General features: G+C 43.8%; 1 protein-coding gene across 1 annotated transcript; it reads right to left on the bottom strand.

The window, feature by feature from the left end:
• Positions 1-227: 227 nt before the first annotated feature.
• kdm2aa (lysine (K)-specific demethylase 2Aa) lies at positions 228-19175 on the bottom strand. Its single transcript, XM_076147820.1, has 25 exons — positions 18559-19175; positions 16452-16590; positions 16072-16150; positions 15831-15877; positions 15473-15651; positions 15201-15307; positions 14292-14385; positions 13959-14112; positions 13741-13856; positions 13527-13653; positions 13028-13266; positions 12869-12946; positions 10419-10546; positions 10052-10175; positions 8730-8858; positions 8417-8500; positions 4314-4346; positions 4108-4213; positions 3403-4002; positions 3029-3194; positions 2605-2844; positions 2077-2240; positions 1716-1862; positions 1393-1611; positions 228-881 (listed from the first exon to the last, which is right to left on the bottom strand). The coding sequence occupies exons 1-25, from the start codon at positions 18592-18594 to the stop codon at positions 700-702; spliced, it is 3717 nt and encodes a 1238-aa protein (XP_076003935.1). The 5' UTR covers positions 18595-19175; the 3' UTR covers positions 228-699.
• Between the last annotated feature and the right edge of the window lie 1044 nt (positions 19176-20219).

Below are 20219 nucleotides of genomic sequence, written 5' to 3'. Positions count from 1 at the left end.
TCTAGTTTGTTATTTTTGTATCAGGCTGAAAATAATTCTATGGGTCTGTGGCTCACGTCTTTTTTGGTGCAAGCTGGGAAATCAGAGAAATTCTTTTGGTTCAAAGAGTTTTGTATCCATATTGGTTATTGTGCCGACACAGCGTCTGGAGTCTACACGATGTGTCAGCACAATGTCTCAAAGTAATAACAGGGTGGTGTAAGAGAGGGTCTAGACTCAAAGGCTCATTCTGTAGTCATGCTTTTCCACATTTATTAACAAAGTTCTCAGCACATGAAACAATCACCGATTCAAACAAGAACGTTATTCATTTTCACACTTTTCTAGAAAAATAGGCAAGTGTAGTAACAAACTCAAAGATCCATATACACACATACAAATGTGACTACATATAGACATGTCACCGTTTCTTACAACAAGTTGTGTGATGAGATTAAAGGTTTGATGTCCAATTGTATACAAAGGCGGCTTTTCATATTCAGAATACGTCTCTCTAAAGCTGCACTCCTGTTTTTCCTCCATTCTATCACCATTTCACGACATCAGAACAAACAAAGCTGCAGATACGAACCCACAACAAAATGAAAACTTAAATTAAACTAAGCTCAACGTGGTCCCATCAGTGGTTTGGCGTTTCTGCCAAACCCAGACACATTCTGGAATTAGTTCACCGTGTTCAGTCATTGTGACGGGAGGATCTTAGTCGATGCGCTGGATGAGCTTTTCCTCCATCATGCAAAAGAGAGCAATATGGGACAGGTCTGAAATAAAAGTGTCACAGGCTCGTCTGCTGATGCCCTTACAGCCTCTGAGGTCCAGCACAATCAGAGAGGAGAGGCGCTTGACGTAGGAAAGACAGCTGTCCGTCAGGTGGCTACAACCTGGAAACACACACACACAGAAGGGAAATCACCAGGAGCAATATGCAGATAACCTCAGATTTTACAAGCAGTATTCAATGCTGACTCTTAGTTTGGTTAGAAGTAACTTTGCTTCAGCTCCATCATACAGGCAGCTCTCTGTTTCACACACCAGCCTTATCCACACTGCTTTACAGTATATATGATATAACGCCCACATATCTTGTACCTTACTTTGCTAATGGTACGTATTGATATGGATGATGCTGTATAAGTCCTGAAAATACAACTGTGCTGACTAGACGCATGTGAAATCTAGGCGAATTAAGACCAAGCTCAAAATCAAATGACATGAATGTGATCCAAGTCACCAAACGCCCCTTAAGATCTCTGCTGACTCAGCAGATTAACCGGGGTCAGCTTGAGAGCCCAGTGAGGAAACTATTGTTCTTTTTAGAGAGGTTGAGCCAAAATAAGTGTGTGGTTTGTTTAAATAAAGACATGAAGTAGAACTAGAAAAAAAAGCACTAACCAGCCAGCATGAGCTCGCTCAGGTTGTTTCGAGTGTGTGTCCCCGCCATGGTGAGCAGGGTGATGGAGGAGTCGGTGATGGCTGTGCAGTGAGCCAGATCCAGCCTCTCCAGGTGAGGCATGTGGCGCTGCAGCAGCTTCAGCGTCGACTCACTGATGTCCAAACCAGACAAATGTAGTACCGATACATTCTTTAGTCTGCTGCGAGACGGCTCCAGGCCTACGAAGAGGAGAGAGAGTCAACAATGAAATACAAAAACAGCTGTGCAGAATTCTGGCACCACACTACAGTACAGTGTGTACCACGGCCGCTCAAACACTGACCAGGCGGAGTGATGATCTCCTTCATCTGAGCGTCTGTCACACCCTCACACCAGCGCAGGTCCAGCAAGCGCAGGTACGGCAGAGAGGGAGAGGCCAGGGCCGACACACAGGACCAGGGCAGACCGGCGAGTCTCAGCTCCCTCAGGCCTGATCATATCAGAGGAGAGAGGGAGAGAGGGAATCACACACACACTGCAACAGAACAGTTTAGTGTGTGAACTTACACATGTTCAATTCAAGTCAACTATTCATATACGTGCCACCCAAAGGTTATCTCAAGGGCATACAGAGGTGTGTGTGTGTGTGTGTGTGTGTGTGTGTGTGTGTGTGTGTGTGCGTGTGCGTGTGCGTGTGTGTGTACCTGTGAGTCTGGTGAGCAGACAGTGGAGTTGTCTCTTGGCTAAGGGCGTCCAGGACAGATCCAGAGATGTGGGCTGGCGTTTGATGATTCCTGCCAGAGCCTGATTACTGAGCGGGCTGCACCGGCTCACGTCCACGTGATTCCACAGACGCTTGTCACAGCTCCTGAACACAACACGAATACAGGACAGGAAGTACTCCATTTAAATCCTGCTCGTCTTATTGTACTTGGAAATAAAGAAGGTATTCAGGGAAGATGGCACAGCGGCACAGCGCTCCTTAAATACTTACTGAGGTATAGATGCAAACTCTACTGTAGCTGGCCTATAGGGACGCTCTGAATTAGGAACCTTTGATAATTGGAGCACTTATGGCAGATTTCATACACTGCCCCCTAATGGAATACCAAAGTGCCCTCTATGCCAACCTAAGACTTTCAATATTAACATGACAGATAAAGGCCAAGGCACCAAAAAGCACAAATGATGATGATCAAAGTAAATCTTAGGCAACTGGACTTGAGTCTTACCACTTGTACCAGGCCTTACAGACGGTCATGCAGGTCAGCATCTCAGCTCTCGTCAGGTATCTGAACACGGACACCCACACCTCCTTCTCTCCTCCCCTCTCGCTGCCCACATCCTTAAACGAAGGCAGCAAAAGCAGTGATGGAGGAGAGAGGGAGGTCGACGCGTGAGGAGCAGCGATTTCATCTTCGTCTGAAGAGGTGACGGAACGATCTTTGGTATGGTTTCCCCGGAGACACGGCCTGCGGGACAAAAGCAAAACATCTCATGGTAGTGGATCTGTGACACCAGGTTGCTTCATAAAGACTCATCTAAAGTCACAATGGAGTCCTCCCAGCATGCATTGTAGACAGATGTTTGATCTCGGTGTGATGGAGTTCTGGGATATGAACACAGGAGTGATTCCCACATCTGTCTCGTCCTTACCTGCCAGGTCCTCTTGGCGTTCCACTCTCTAGAGTACTGTCACTGTTCCTCAGTCTGGATGGTTTGGACAGAGCCGTCTTGCGGTGGATGTAGCTTTGCTGACCACCGGCGCCTGCGGACGCCATCCTCACACCCATGGCTGCTTCCAACTTTGGAACTATGGAGCCTGAGCAGGACGACACGGCTCATTCAGTCATTCATCAGAACTTTAAAAAGTTGGTTAAAAAGCACGCTGCCACCTGAACACCACCAGAACCTTCAAAGTGTAAAGCATGCGGAGGAGGAGGAGGAGGAGGAGGAGCTGGTGAAGCTGCTCTGAGGAAGCTCAAGTTGATGCAAGAAGTAAAGTTCAGTTGAGTGACGTGAGTGCTTACCAGTTTGTCTCTTGGCCTTGTGGGGGCGCTGCAGGGTGACGGTCAGGTAGGAGCCGCTCAACAGGTCATCATTAAGATCCGACACCAAAAGGACGGGCGGCTCGGGGTCTGAATCCCAGTGCCCTTCCTCCACCTCTGCTTCGTCTTCTTCATCTTCCAGCGTCTCTATTTCTTCCTCCTCCGGGTCCAAGTCCTGGCCCCCACTGTCCTCATCCTCCTCTTCGTCGTCATCGTTGCACCTTCCCCTCCGTCTCTGTCGAAGATGCTGCCGCTCTTTGTCCGTGTCTTCGCTGTCTTCCTCTTCTTCGTCGTCATCGTCGTCGTCGTCGTCATCGTCGTCGTCCGATTCCTCAGACTCGTCTCCTCTCCTCTGCATCCTGGAGCCTCCTCGCAGCCTCACGCCTCGGCCTCTCTTTACTCCCTCCCTCATGCCCATCCCTCGTTTGAGGACGGAGGAGGCGGCGGTGGAGGCGAGGCCTGCTCTGCTTCCTCTGTGGGTGTAACCTCCTCTCAGCAGTCCTCTTCTGTTGACGGGCAGGCCTCTCCTGGAGGCGTGGCTCAGCCCCCGAGCCTGCAGTGCCAGCTTCCTCCTGTGCGAGGCTGCAGGAAGGACGGATGAATTGAAACAGGGGGGGAAAACTGGGGATGTGATTGAAGTTTTGAAGCGGTGAAAATGAGGTCGCTCTTTAAAAAGGGCAGACAAACCTTCGCCGTCCTCATCACTCGCAGAGTCGTCCCCGTCACGGCTGTGTCTCTGCCCTCGGTAGATCTTTGCGATGCGAGCGTCTAGCAAGGTGGACGACTTCCGTTTCTGCAGATTGAGGAAATGGAGGAGGATGACGTGAGAGGACAGAAATCAGAAGAGTCAAAGAAAATAGATAAAGAGGAGGAGGAGGAGGATAAACACTCACCACTGGCCCGTCACTCCTCTCAGCTTTAGCCTGCTGTCAAACAAGAATAAAGACACCAAAGCTTTCATCACTTTCTGACAACAAACACACAGCTTTTCTTCATCACTTCCTCACATATACACAGCCTCGTCTTCTTCATCATCATAACTTCACACTGTTGCACTCATTCTATATCTATAAATGTGAACATGTGTGCAAAGAATTGTCTACTGTCATGATGACCTCAAACCCAACGTGGCTTAGTACGGAAGCAAGAATGCAAGCTGGTGTGTACAAACCAAAAAGATGGACAAGATGGAGGCAAAACAAAAAGAAAAACTATTCCTGTAATCTGCAACCTTCAAGTGAATAATCCTGACTACAACAAAGAGTAGGTACAAAGTAAAACGGTGTGTGTGTGTGTGTGTGTGTGTATTGAATTAATGTACAAATCCTTTTTCTTGTCGTTGCGTTTGGATTTTCACACCTCTTTATAAATAAGTACAACATGCCCTCAATGTCCCGTCTTCCAGGATTTTGAAGACATGCCCGATTACATCATGTGCTCTCATCCCTCTGAATCAGATTAAAGAAGTAAATAAGACACTTTCACTACAGCAGGCGGGTTTGTAAGTCGAGCCTCTGAAGGTTGCCAGGATCCCTGTTAGCTAGTCCACGTCACCTGTCCACACCTTTAAAACAAGAACTTGCCAAACCTGAGCTGTAGGGAGAGCAGACCGATTCCACATCTGGCAATTATTAATGTACAATATGTAGTCACTGTTCTGGCTCCCAAACGCTGTGATGAATACTAAAGACGGAGAGAATCTTTTTTTCTGAATTAGCTTTTTAAAATTTAGAGTAATGAACAAACACGACAACACAATGTACGTTTGGCCCTAACAGGGAGGAACAGAGAACATTTGTGGATGACATGGCAGGACAGGAAGCACACAGGTGATGGAGAACAAAGAGCGAATAGACTAGATTTGGTCTTTGGTGTCATTTGGATTGCTTATCCAAATAAAATATTTGATGGTCCAATACACACACAGACACAGACACAGACACACACACACACGTTCAATTTCACTTCTCTCCTCAAAGCGGGACACAGCAGTGATAAAATGGAAAAAACAACAACTTTGAGAGTGAAATTCAAACTGTGGCCACTTTGACGACCATCATCACACCCAGGCAGGCGCTGTGTGAAGTGGACACGCCTCCCAATGTGGCAAATACAGAAAGTTATAAATATTGCCTGATAGGAGGGTTCCAACCTCGTTGAACTATGCAGTAGGCACATCAGATGAAACATACTGAGGCCTTCAAAACCACATGTGGAGACCGGTCCCTTTCAATGTCACATGTGTTCCTCACTCAGCTGGACACACAGTCTCACTGTCCTTTCAGTCAGTCAAGGGGGAACAGCAGGATGAAATGATGGTCATGGTGGAACTGTAAGGACGCTGTTTCAATTTTAATCTCTGAAACAATTCACTCACAAGCTGAAACAAATGATATCCCTGTCAAACAGGTCTCACTCCACGCCTGTAAAGTCCAACTTCTAACACACATCACAGACTTCCTGCACCAGACAAGAGACTTTGTGAACTTTGTGAATGTCTACACCACATACTGGAAACAGATGGAAGCTACATTCTAATAACAGTAGAGTAAACCTGATGATCACGGTCAGCAGTGATATCACGCTGCTTCCATTTGCAGAGTAAGAACTTCATGCAGATGGAAGAGCTCATAGACCATCTAAGCAAAGAAGCAGCCACAAAACATGAAGCAGGCAGCCGTGCAGAAGGAGCTGCTGCTCCCGCATCACATACTTTTCCCAGAAAAATGTTTCAACGTGATAGGGAAACTCTTCACTTGCAAATTATGGAAAAGAAAAATGGTGGGAAGAACGCAGACTGGTGGACGCACGCACAGTAGGCAGAACCTCTCACCAGTCTCAAGCTGATTGGCTTAGAAGGCAGAGGGGCTCCCACCAAAACGAGTGACGCAGAGGAAGAGCAGGAAGGAAGAGAAGGAGGGAGGAAACCACAGCGACCCACCTCCCCATCATGCTGGGAGCTCACAGGACCCTCTACGGTAGCAGAGGGCCCAGGGCCCAGCCTGAGGACCAGGGCCCCGTGAGGATGGATGTGTTGCTGATGGCCGACAACCAATGATTCCTCACTGCCTGATGACTGAGTTAAATTAAAGGTAAATAAAGACAAAACAATAAAGCAAAACGTAAGAAAAAAACACAAAGGAGACACATCATACCTGTTAGCGTTGACACACTGTAACCACGTGTGTGTGTGTGTGTGTGTGTGTGTGAGAGTGTACGAGCATGCCCAGTTGAGAGAGGTGCACGCAAAAAGCTTGACCCTTGAGTATGCTTCCAGAAGGATGCAGACACAGGCAGCAGCACGGATACCGACAGCAGAGCCCCAAATGTGTTCATTTGGGGCTCTGCTGTGTGAAACAACAAGTACACACTCACAGAGGCTGCGGTTACAAGAGGCATCTCATGCCACTTCAGAATCAGATATTGTAAAATCCAGATGAATACCGGTTTCATCAGGCCAGAGTGAGGATGTGTTGACCATGCGATTCAATATTTAGAACAACTGGAAGAGACGAGGTTTTCCTTTTTCTGCTTTGATGCAACAGATTAGAAGTTGAGGTTGAGACTATTGAATCTAAAGTTTAGAGCGCTGGCTGTTTTTGTGGAGAGAGACGACCGCAGTCAGCACTTGTGGACTCACATGGTCCAAAACTTCACAGGTTCTGACTGGACTCTGTTTCCGTATAGGACACACACCTTCAGCTGCAGCCGAATTCACCGGCAGCACACTCGTCTCCGTGTTCCTGTGTCTGTGCATAAAGAGACTGTGGCGCTCTGGCAATGAGCCAAAGGGCCATGCTAACGTGCCATTGTGCATTTGGCCGTGGTAGTAAAACATTTCTACTGTCTATAAGGTGTTTGAAGCCCTTTACTCTCTGCGCAAAGCATGTAAGCACCTTGATATTGCCGGGAGGAAACTGAGTAGAAGGGCGGGATTTCATGACGCGTGTGCAGTGAAAGTGTTTGGACATGTCGCAGTTTGTTTACACTACGGGAAGATCCAAACCCAAAGTGGCCTAGACCACCTCTGATCCCAATGTGACACATATCCGATATGGCCTAACCGATATGGTAACTGTAGCCAAAGTCCCTGCTATTCTTCGCAGGGTCATGGGGAGCTGGAGCAGATCATTAATTTGATAGCAAACACAGCGTTCACACACAGACACACAAATACTCATTCACACATTTGGATAGTTTCCACTTAAACAACCTGCCTGTGTAACGTGGCAGGAAACTAAATGTGTTCCGTTGTAATCAAGAGAGAGAGAGAAAGTGCAGAAACAGCCAGAATTTCCCCTTTGGGGTTTTTCTCTTAATTCCACTTCTGCCTGCACACATTTTCATCCGTTACCACAGTTATGCAGATGTGCAATTGTCGCTTTCAGGGGGCTGTCAGGTCCAGATGGACATGATATTGGGCGGTGGAGAGCATTAATGAGCTGAAATTAAGGTTAAATCATGCAAACCTAGCCGACCCTTGCAAACTCTTCAAAATGCAAATGTGTGCATCTGGGACTGAGAAGGCTGTAGAGAGCTGTTATGCATTATACACATGTGAGAAGGTGTCGCAGAGAGAACGCCTGCTACTACTAAATGAACATATGTTCGACCTGCAATGAACGCTACTTTACATTACATTCCACACAGAAACCAACTGAAATTTCAGTCCCACTTCTCTTGCTCTCTCAAAGACCAAAAAAAGAGACAAAGTATCTGGATCTTTTCATTTGACTCTCTCCATCTCTTTCAGAGAAGTCAGATAATTGTTCAAATGTGATTCAAAATGTCAGTAAGTAATTAGTAATTAATTAGCACTGCACACACCTGGGCAGAGACCAAACAACCCGGCTTAGGAGGGTCAGGAATGACACATGTTGAATAAATTTAGTTTGAAACCAAACACATCATCACTGCGTCACAATGAATTGGGTATGACACGGTCTGTGTGTGTGTTTGTGTGTGTGTGTGTATGTGTGGTGAAGATGTTGTTTACCTCTGGGTCAGTTATGCCTTGGACACACTTTGGACACTCCCAACAGCTAGGCAGGTCTTTATTGACCACTCCATCACCCTGAATCTGAACACACAAATGGAGACAGACATTCAGAAGGAAACTGGCCGCTCTCAGCACATGTGTCATGATCTATTCTACAGACTTGATATGCTCCTGAAGTATGAGTCGGCGATTCCGCACATTGGGATACTCAGACATGGGTCCATCTTTATAGTCGTTTCAGCCAGTTGGACTATAACCTCAGTTTCCTCTCGTTACTATAAAGAGTGACAATGTAAGCGTGTGTGTGTACCGTAAGGCAGGCAGGGTGGACGATCTGGGCACAGTTGGAACATTCCATCAGCGTGAGGGAGAGATCTCCTGTCTCCTCCTGATTTGGCTCCTTACAAATCTCACACACTGCAGACAGAGGAAGTCCCGGCTGGAAGAGGGGCAATAAAACACACACACACACACACACACCACATTTCTCTATTAGAACATCAAAATATGATACATTATCTATTCTAACAAGAAAGCACAAAAGCCAGACAATCAGACATGACAGGCTAAGCCAGGCAATAGGATATCCTGTTTACTCAGCGGACCTGCAGTAATCAAGTCAGTTAACCTGGACAGTGAAAATCATCCAATACATCTTGATTTAGTGGGACCTGAAACTGAAAACCCCCCAAAACTTCACCCATCAAATGTTACTACAAAGGGTTCTTTGCTTTGATGTAACTGTTTGTACAAATTCTACAGGACTGTGAACAATTTTTTGCCCCATTACAGATTTTTTCCAGTTTTTGCTTTTTTGTCACACTTACATTTTTCAGATCAAACAACTATTAATATTAGACAAAGATAACCTGAGTGAATCCAAAATGTTTTTAAATGACCCTGTTCCATGTTTTCTCCATTTGTGGATAATGGCTCTCACTGCGGTCTGCTGGAGTCTCAAAGCCTTAGAAATAACTTTGTAACCCTTTCCCGACTGATAGATTTCTTTCTCATCTTTTTTTTTCCACATAGGGCCAGGTTGGGTTTGGATAGCTTTTTTCCCATAATAAATGAAATAATTCAAAAACTGCTTTGTATTTCCTCAGGTTATCTTTGTCTGATATTAAAATCTGTGAGACAAATGTGCAAAAAAACAAGTATCTGTAAGGGGGCAAATACTTTGTCATAGCACTGTATAATTGTGAAGCTATAGCCATTATGTCGCTGCCCCTTACTGAGCAGAGCAGACCTCCAACACTGTTAATGGACTTCTATTTTGTTCAGGCGGGCTGTGAATCGACACTTCCAGGTAATGGAAGTGTAGCCTGCTTAGCCCTTCCAACTGGCCAGTGCTACCGTGCCACTTATCCCACAGGTCTGCTCTCTATAACTGTGACGTTTACATGACTCAATAAAGAGTAACGCGTGATCCATGTATGATCCTCTGCAAGCTTACTTCAATTTAAATCTAATAAAGGTGTTGATAATAATATTTGGTAAAGCAAATGTATTGCTTTAATTTGAAATATCAAGGTTTTACATCGATATAAACTGTTACTGTTATCAAAGCAAACATCCACACTGTAAACACATTTATCAGAACTATGCAGGAACTGAAAAGCTCAGACTTACAGAGAGACATTGTCTTAGCACACAAGTCTGCTTGAGCTTTCCTGGTCCTCCAAATTTCTTCATGTCTCTGCAGAAGTTACAGTCTCCGCACTCTGGTCTCATACAAGCCTCACAGCGCTTACACCTAAACAAAGCATTGATGATCGGAGGGAAAAAAAGAGTTCAATCTCGCACTCCCACAATATCAATTGAGCCTATGTTGTTTTCATTCATTTTCACCAATAACAGTAATGATCTATCACTGTTAGTCAAGATATTGGTCGCTACATGTGCTACATCATCCCAGTCAGTATTATAGGGCTCGAGTGTAAAGGCAAGCTGTGAACTGTTAAACAGACGATTAATTCAAGAGCCATGGTATGTTTACCTGACCCTGCGTCTTCTCAGCACAGACATGGATGAGGCAGGTTTCTGTGCTCTTGGGGTGATGGGACTGGAGGCCACTTTAGGACGAGGAGGTGGTGGAGGAGGAGGTGGAGGCTGATACCAAGATGGCTGAATGAGAGAGGGAAAGAGAGTGAAGCATAAGCAACTGAATAAACCAGAGTACAGACAATAAGATGGAAGACTGGAAGACTGGAAGGCAGTGGCTCAGTGGGTAGGGCTTCCGCTTGGGAACCGGAGGGTCGCCGGTTCGAGCCCCTGCCGAGGTGCCCCTGAGCAAGGCACCGAACCCTCAATTGCTCCCCCCTCTGCGAAGGGTGGTAATGTAATGTAAGTCGCTTTGGATAAAAGCGTCTGCCAAATGATCGTAATGTAATGTAATGTAAGATTTTAGCCATGAGAGTGAGGCAAAAATATTTCTTAGCTATCTCATCCTTTGAATGCTACAGATACTTGGGAATAGAAAATCTTTGATGGGGAGAGAATGACAACTGGACAAAACTGATGAAAATCTAACTTAAATCTAAAATGCAGTTGCAAAAATTGTAAATGAATTATTCAGATAAAGAATATAAAAGAGTGATAAAAGCCATTTCAGCTCCCTTTCTAAGTAAGTAATGATCACAACAACAAGGATCATCTCTAAAGTCTTCCACTCGCTTTAAAGACCTTATCCAAAATGTTGTCGAACATCAACTATTGCTTTATGCGGATGACTTGTTGCTTTTCTTAACCGTATCTAGTCTTCCAGCTGTCCTCTCCAGAAAAAGAACAAAATTAATGTGATCAAAATTAATTTTCTGCTGAGATTTCTTTGCCTGTTTCAATCTCTTCCTCTATTCCTACCTAAACATTTCTTTGACTCTTTAGACAAAATGATCAGCGCCTTCATTTGGGGTGCGAAGCCTCCAAGCATCTGCGAATCACTTCTACAAAGATGTCGCCTCACCAAACCTCCAATCCTATTACTGGGCAATTCATATGATAAATGACACTACTGGGTTAACTCTCCTGAGCTGGCCTGGTGCAGGCTGGAAGCCCAATCCTGCGGCAACTCCTCATCTGCCCTAATATACTCCTCTCTCCCAACCAAGATCTCTCAGTTCACCAAAAACCCTGTGGTTCTTTTCTAATCTGTCAACTCAACATAGACTACCTGCTAACCAATTATTTCAGTACTTCCAAACCAGACACTTTGCCTTCAGCAATGTCCAAAACCCTGTTCCCTTCCCCTTCCCTCCCCTCCCCTCCAACTCATGTGGGAAGACCTCTTACGTTCGGGACACCACTAAGAGGGATCTATTGCCACATTCTGGACCTATCTAATTCTAAAACATGGGCCGCCTGGGAGGCTGAGCTCAAACTCCAACTAGACATGAACTGGTGGGACACAATTATATAAATTACTGACATCTGCAGTCCCAACTTCATGGATTACTGATATTGGTAATGACAAAACAGTCTGTAATAACACTGTATGTACTGTAACACCAATTCACAAAATCATCATCAATCATCAATTATACCCAAACCACAACTTGTCTACCAATTATTTCATCACTCTTGGGTTCTGTCCACATATACAACATGCACAGGCAGGCAGACCTGTGCACACTGAACATTTCTTTGTACAAAAAACATTTTTAATAATCGCACTGCCAGTAGCGAAAAAACCCAGACATTTTACTTAACTGGAAAGACATAGCAAAATTCTCAGAGAATCACTACAATAATGTCAACAAAGCAAGCATCTGGAAAAACAAACAACAGCATCCATACAGACCAAAAAGAACCCCTCAAACAGATGCGGCCCCCATTTTCTTCCCAGAACATACAGAACTGATTCCTCTTTCTTACACACCATCAAAAACCCACATTCATAGCCATTCTGTGGTTCTTCATACACACTTTAAAAAATAAAGCATCCATTTAGTTGTCTTCCTTTGCATCTTAGCTTTTGTTTTGTCTGTTGGTCTTTGCTTACATCTATGACTGTATATTCTCTCCCACTAAGTTGATCTATGCATTGTCCTGTATTTTGTAATGAGTTTGCATCATTATTGTGCTTCCTGAAAAGCTGTATTAAACGCAAAAAGCAATACATAAATTGTGTACGTATGTATATACTGTTGGCTGATCAATAGGGACGTTAAGTAGCAACGGTTGCCAGACTACAGTGAAATTGTACAACACTGTACACATATATTACATTTGTTCCTTTCTGTGATGGCGTGTTTGTTTATGACCAGAAATGTATTGTTTATATGGTGGACAAGTTAGCTTACATGGTGTAACATAATCCATACAAAGTGATGGGTGTAGTTATGTTGGACATAACTTTACTGTAGGTAATCAAATTATGCCTGTGTTTGAAAATCTTCAGTGATACACAAGAATACACACGTTTTAGAATTAAGAAAGGGAGCTGCTTACCCTCCTCGGCCACCTAATGATGGGTTTTCCTGTGTAAGAAAGTTTAGGATCATCACTGGCATGCTCCTTCAGTAAGGCCTGTTGGACAGAAGACACAACTCCTTTTTAAATGACCAGGTTGAAGGACGTTTAAAAAAAAAACAAGAAGAGGGCTCTTACCTTGATGTGTGTGAGCAAGGCTGTGGCATTCTGCATCCCTGCTGGGACAAATCTCTTATTTGAAGGCAGAGCCTCCAGTTTGCCCAGCAGATTCCACAGGCCTTCCTGCTCAAGGGTAGTGAGGAGAGTTTTGCCCAAGGCTTCATCAGAGTCCTGCTCCGAGGCCTCGTCCTCGCTACCACCTTCCTCTTCCTTCACCTGCTCAGGGACCGTTTCTGAGGCAGGTGGCTTCTTGAGACCTGACAGCAGACAGTCACAGCATGAAATGATACTTTTTTGTTAGTGCCGAAAGCCTGGTTGAAAAGATGTTAAAAGGAACACACATCAAGCATGAAGTAGTACTGGTAACTGGTAACTAGTAACTGGAAGAGGAGCTTGAACAGGTTAAAAAGTGTTTTTGTGTAACATCTTCTAAATAGATTTTCATAATAGGAATGATTACTGAGCAATCACACCAGAAAGTGTTTGCGGGAGGAAGAAAACAGATGTGTGTTCTTACCAATGCCCAGAGAGTATTTCTGAAAATCTGGTGTAAGGTAGGACATCTTGGTCAGACTGAAGACATAGCGCTCCAACACATACCAACACATCTCATAGTAGAAAGGGTAACGAAACTTCAGTGGAACCTGTAGTAGAGGAAAGTTCCATCGCGTGAACCGTCAATGCATCACCATCACTCATTTTCTGCGTGTGTCGTGTGTATCTGCACCAACCCGTGTGCGGTCCTCTATACTGCATATGTTCAGCTGCATTGGGATGTTGAAGCTGTGAAGGAAGTTTCCTCCAAAGACCATTGTGTCCACGGGTGTGTACACAGCATGAATCCAGCCTGAGAGTAACAAACACATGATACACAGCGATGAGAGCTGTTTGTTCCATCAGTGAACATTTTCAGCAATTTGTGAGTGTGTGTGTGCGTGCATGCATGTACCTGAGGGTATGATGAAGGTGCAGCCCTGCGTCAGTTCTATCCTCTGGCAGTCAGATGCTCTGTCTCCCAGGAAAATATCTCCCTGCTTTCCTGAGAGCACCCAGTTTTCATAAAGCTCCAGGTTCTGAGGGGTTGGCGGAATAAGCCAGAACACCTGAGATGCAATAAACACAGAAAACACATGAAAACTCACTTGCTGCAATATGTCAGCAAGAAATATTGCTTTTGAAATGTTGAAAGCAGGGGTCAAACACGGCATGGCTTTGTGAGTTATTTGGGGCTATAATACACAGATCATAAGAGGGAAACATAATCACCACATTGCGTACTAACCTTGCTTCCTCTCAGGATGTGGTACCAGACAGAAGTACCTCCAAAGTCAATGTGGAAGTCTGTGTAGCAGCCCTCTACACTCATCAGACAGTATCTACAAAGACATGAAACTAAATGGTTAAATCCGGAATCGAGATATCTACAGACCTCATCCTCTCCATATTTCTCCTGCCAATATCTGCAGATGAAGTTTATATTACTGTGGTGATGATGATGAAGGAAATAAGGTCTACTTCTCCTAACAATCACACTGAACTTCACCCTAGATTGTTTACAAACAAGATTCGTTAGACTGGCCGTTCTGCTTAGCAGAGTGCCCAAGGGAGGTTTTTAAAAGAATCATCCAAAACCGATTGTTGCAGTGTGCAGCTATAGTATTTTTCCTACCATTGGACATAACATGGTCTTTCATTATGAAAATACAATGGCCCAGGTACCCACAGACAGCATGAATGTCAAGTCGAATAACTAATCCTTTATGTGGTTTATCATATGTAGCCTGTTTCTTAATTAACTGTTTGTGATCTGAATCATTATTGCAGCGCAGGGATTTTTCTTTTAAACTTGGGGGTGTTGGGGAAATAAATAAAATGGGGATTCATCACACAAAAAGTTAGTATGCGAATTACCTTGCACCATTACAATACTTTCCAGGGATATAGCTCAAAAGTTCAAACAAGTTCCTTTGTTATCAGAGCCCTGTTTATATCTCAGAAAGGCTTTAGAAGACACTATGTGGGTCTGAGTGATAAAGAAACTAGCAGTAGTGTAACAACTTTGTATTTGCGTCATCGTCAAAGGCATGAGACTTCATATTTAAGATACTGTGTTCCATGATTAATTGCTTACTTAGTTTTACTTCTTGTCTTTATTTATTTATATACTGCCTGAGAGTTTGAAGAAGCTTACTTCTGTACTTTAGGGTACTGCATATCAGTGATGGAGTTGGTTGCATCTCTTTGTCTCTCTTTTAGATGACGAGGCCACATGTTGTCCACCCAGTCAATCAAGTCCACCTAGAAATAATAAGTACACTGTAATCTGTGGGTGTATTGGATCATTTTCAACCCAAATTCAATGGTCCATTGCAAACTAATTGCATTTCATGTATTCAGTTTCAATGCACTGTTTATAATATGAGTTATGTGCTGCCTTTCAGGTTCCATCTATAGCCACCATACCGTAGTCGGTCTCTTGACCATATTCTCCAGCTTGGTGTGGCTGAACTCCAGGCTGATGACATTATAGAGTTTCTCTCTCTGAGAGGGAGGCGTCTCATAGTAGCGTGTCCACTGGGCCATGGACATCTCTGTTCCCTTCTGAGTGCCAACATCCATCACATCTATCATACGTCTGCTACCTGAAGATGGGGTGTAAGGAAAGCATCACAATTATTGACCAGGAAAACTTTAATTGGAGGGATCTTGTGTCCAAAAACTGAGCAAAGAAAACAAAACTTGATCATTTTCTGTTAGAAACGCAGTGCTGAAATATCTAATGGTGGACATTGGGGAGTTTACACAGGCATTAATGTCTTACCAACAAACATCTTAACGTCGCTGACACTGAAGTCAGGTTCTGGCATCCTGCGGAGCAACGGGAGAATCACAAGATCACCACATGATTACCATATAGTGACATGGTCATTGGTTTGAATTAACTAAAAATCAAATGACTCTGGGGTCATAAATAAATGGGACCAAGAAAATGGGACAACAGATGGAGAAGGCAAGAAGACAGGAGAGAGAAAGTGTAGCGATAAACGGAACAGTATTCCTACTTGATTCCAAGTCCATTGGGTTTCTCAAAAATGAGTGGGTCTCTCAGGCCTCCTCTCTGGACATACTCATATGTCAAGTCTAAAAAAACACAAAGGAGTAAATGGTTTTTGCTACTGATCGCCACTTCAGACATGTGATGGTAAAAGTAATAAACAACAGGCAGAACATGAGCTTGCATTGAAATGGCATCCTTGCTGCTAAAAGCACACAGTTGGACCAGTGGCTGGGCGATACGGGCAAAAAGTATTCATCACAAACTTTTTCTATCTTGCCCTGTGTGAGCTGCATGTAAAGTGGACATTTTGCTGTTCACTAGAAGTATCTGGTTTCTGAGGTTTGCACTTTCTGAAAACTTTCCTGTGGTGTGAAAGTGCCTTACTTTTTCCCTCCATGCGAATAATTCTTTCAGAGGTGAACCTCTGGCTATGGACTTTCTCCTCCAGATCAAACATCCTCCTTCCATCAATCTCCTCATCTGAAATACCATCATCGTGGTAACGCCGCCGGGTACCAGCTCTCTGGGAAGAGGAAGGAAGGACATAACACAGTAAGTGGCACAGAAAGAAGTGAAAGAGAAGACATGTAAAAGGTGGTAAGAAGATGGGGAAAGACGGCAACAAAGACATAATAGTGTTGTATTCTATGTTCTTTATAAGTGTCCCAATTGGAAAATCAGTTTCTGGTTGACAGGGCTATAAACTCAAACATTTTACTGTCACAATTTCATTAATGCATAAAACTTTGAAAAGCTGATGGTGATTTGCAGCCTGAAAAAGAGAATGTAAGCAGGGCTCACTGAACAAGCAGGCACGTCTGCACAAATGGCCCTGTAACTCTCAGACAGCAAAGTGAAAAACCGACTTTGTTTCTTAATTTATGTGTGAGGACCTTCGCTCATACATACGTGTGTTTGAAAAGGCATGTTTCCGCAACATGATACACACAGTTGAGCACAGATATGTAATCCCATTGTAGTGTTTTTTTCTCAGATACAGCAATAACAGAAATATACAATCAGGCCAAGTCAGAGATAGAGATGAGATACCATCTAAATATTTTAGACTTTTTAATCCTGCATTCATCACACAGCAGCCAGTGGTACTTTGTCAAATGCTGGTACAAGTTGGTAGTGTTGCCTCTTGAAGCCTTGCACAACACCTTGCTTTGTTGGGTATCTGTTGACTTAAATCCAAAACACTCCCAAATGACAGAAATGCTGCTTTGCATCTGGACTAAATCCGACACTGTTCCTTATTAAATGGATGCCATGACTCCACACCATAACTCTCACTTCTAGAAAGTACTCCTGATCGCAACTCATTACCTGCATAAAAGACACCTGTCCCCAAAAGCAGTCAATCAGATTCCAACCATAAACAAGACAAGACAAGATTGTAGACCTGCACAAGGTTGAAATGGTCTACAAGAACCACAAAAACCATCAATCAGCCTTAGTCTGGGGCTCCATGCAAGATCTTGCCTCGTGGGTTATTGATGATCATGAGAAAGGTGAGGGATCAGCCCAGAACTAAACGGGAGGAGCTTCTTAATTATGTCAAGGCAGCTAGGACCACAGTCACAAAGAAGACCATAGGTAACACACGTCGAAATACTGACGTGCACGCAAGGTCCCCCGGCACAAGAGGGCACATGAACAGGCTGTCTGAAGTTTTCCAATGAACACCTCAATGATTAAAAGAAGGCTTGGAAGAATGGGATGTGGTCAGACCCAAACCAAGCTCTTTGGCAACAACTCAACTCGCCGTGTTGGGAGGAAGAGAAAGGCTGACTATGACCCCAAGAACACACCACCACCGTCAAGCATGGAGGTGGAAACGTTATGCTTTAGGGCTGTTTCTCAGGGGATCAAATACTAATTTCCCTCTATCAAATGCAAATCAATGCATAACTTTTATAAAATGTGATTTTCTGGATGGTTTTTGGTTTTCCCTCACTGTACTAAAACAGGCGATATCGTTCAAGAAACAGGCCTAATTCATATTAGGAAAATGTAGACTGTGCCTCAGTCTCACACTATTTCACAGTTTCAAGAGTCCATTTTTAGCTATTGACCAATTATGCAAACACATCTCAGACATCCTTCCTTAAAATAACCACATTTACTTTTGTTGAATAAGAGTGGCAATTCTTACAGTGAAGGTGTCGGGGGGAAAAACGGTCCAAAGGCCACCAAAGTTGGGCTTTTACAGTCCAATTTCTTCTTTGGAGGGAATGCGCCTGAGTAGTTGGCTACTTTAGGGAAGCATAGATGTGACTGTGGGCTAAAAGAAGTGAGCATGCATAGCTTTGACATTACATTTCTAACTCAACCCCAAAAAAGGGAATTTCCAAGTCATCACTTTCTGTATTTATTTAAATTTTTCTTCTTTTTCGAATTGGGGTTTGAAAAAATGTATGAATATATATGAATATATATCTTAGCAGACCAAACACGACAGTTAGCGAATGTGCTGAGTCAAACTTACCAGCCTTTTGCTGCATCGTGTTTTGGAATCAGCCATTATCTCAAAGTTGGGGAAAGTCGGGCTTGGTCCACTCAAATTCAGGTAAACGGGTAGCGCTCAATATAAAATATTTATATTACACCGTCTCAGGTCTCAACGTGGGGCAACCATAGCTCCACTGGGTAGTAAAGCAGCAGCTAGTACGTAAAGCTCACTTCTCCCCATTGCTATTGACATGTTTGTTTAATCCTGGACGAGGTTAGCTAATCATGTGAATCAAGTGAACAGTCATAAAAGGATAACTACGTAATGATAGCTGGACAAAATGTGTTTGATTCAGAACAAGGATATACTACTTTAAGATATTTAGCGTTTATAAAATACTTGCTGATTTTAAAAATAGCACTTGGCGAACACATGAGCTTTGTTCTTCGGTAACACCAACACAGGCTAATGTTGTCGTTAAGAAAACAACCAGCAACTAAAACCGATAGAGACGTATACCCGTGAATATGGTATTTATGGAAACAACGCAGAAATGTACTGCAGCAATTACTTGTAAGAACAAAAACAAACAAAGTTAACTAGTGTAGTCTCCTGGTAGCCGCCATTTTTCCATCCATCACAAACAATACATTACCCGCCCACAAACGTGAAGATGGGCCAACCGCATTGTATGCGAGCGAGGAGCTTACTGGTAGAGCTCACTGCCACGCCCACTAAAGCTTTCTAAATTCTGATTGGACAAGACCATCCAATTGGGAACGCGGAGGTTCTTGGACACTACCAATGAGTGCACAACTCAAAGAAGACCTTACATTTAATTAGTTGATATTTTAAAATGACGTACCTGAGTGGACAAACAGACAATCGTCATGAGCGCTAGCCAATCACACGGTGAAATCACATACTGCCACCGACTGTTCACTATTATAAGTATACATTATTCATCAGGAAAACGAATTATCTCAAATATAGCGACTTTCCAAATACTTACCACCATGATCGATCGAAGCCGTCTGCAATCAAAACAATGCAGTGTTCCGATCGGCGTGACGTCCTGAGTGGGCTGCCTTTCTGCTACTGACTGAGTGGTCGCATCATTCGCACACGTTTTCCCATCGTCACCTCAACGAGGAAGTGCTGGGAGCTCGATAGATTTTGAGGCGTGCTTTGAGTAAACGACTGCTGATTGGTTAGAAAGTGTTGCAAGGCCATTGTGATTGGTTACATTACCTGTCTATCAAATACGTACAACTGGAAGACGGTGAGTGGAATGTGCCAAAAATGAGCCGAACACAAAAACGGGACAATACGGGGCGTAACAAATCACACATGACATAAATGTAAAACTGTTTGGTTTTATTATTTCCAGCAGGAGGGCAAACTGCAAAAGGTACAAGTTTTACGCCAAATCCCATAAAAATGGTAACAGTCATTAATTTGCAAATAAGAAAGGATTCACAGAACCACGACACCTGCTGTCACAGATAATGAACCCCAGCTGGCTGTCAGCCTTTCCTTGTTTACATCCAGCCTCCCTGACTTTACCCTGGGATGCAGAGGGCCTCAATCTCCAAGTACAAAGTTTTTTATCAGATCCATTTACAATTAAAACTCTAATACTCGCCCTTTTAACAAATGAGGAATTTCAGACAAGTTGTTTATAATGGCAGAGAGTT

Source organism: Genypterus blacodes, unplaced genomic scaffold (assembly GCF_046128005.1).
Source record: "Genypterus blacodes isolate CSIRO-AG114 ecotype Tasmania unplaced genomic scaffold, CSIRO-AGI_Gbla_v1 ptg000039l_1, whole genome shotgun sequence".
NCBI classification, from domain to species: domain Eukaryota; kingdom Metazoa; phylum Chordata; class Actinopteri; order Ophidiiformes; family Ophidiidae; genus Genypterus; species Genypterus blacodes.
The sequence above is the reverse complement of the archived record's forward strand: the minus strand, read 5'-3'. Positions and strand labels throughout refer to the sequence as shown.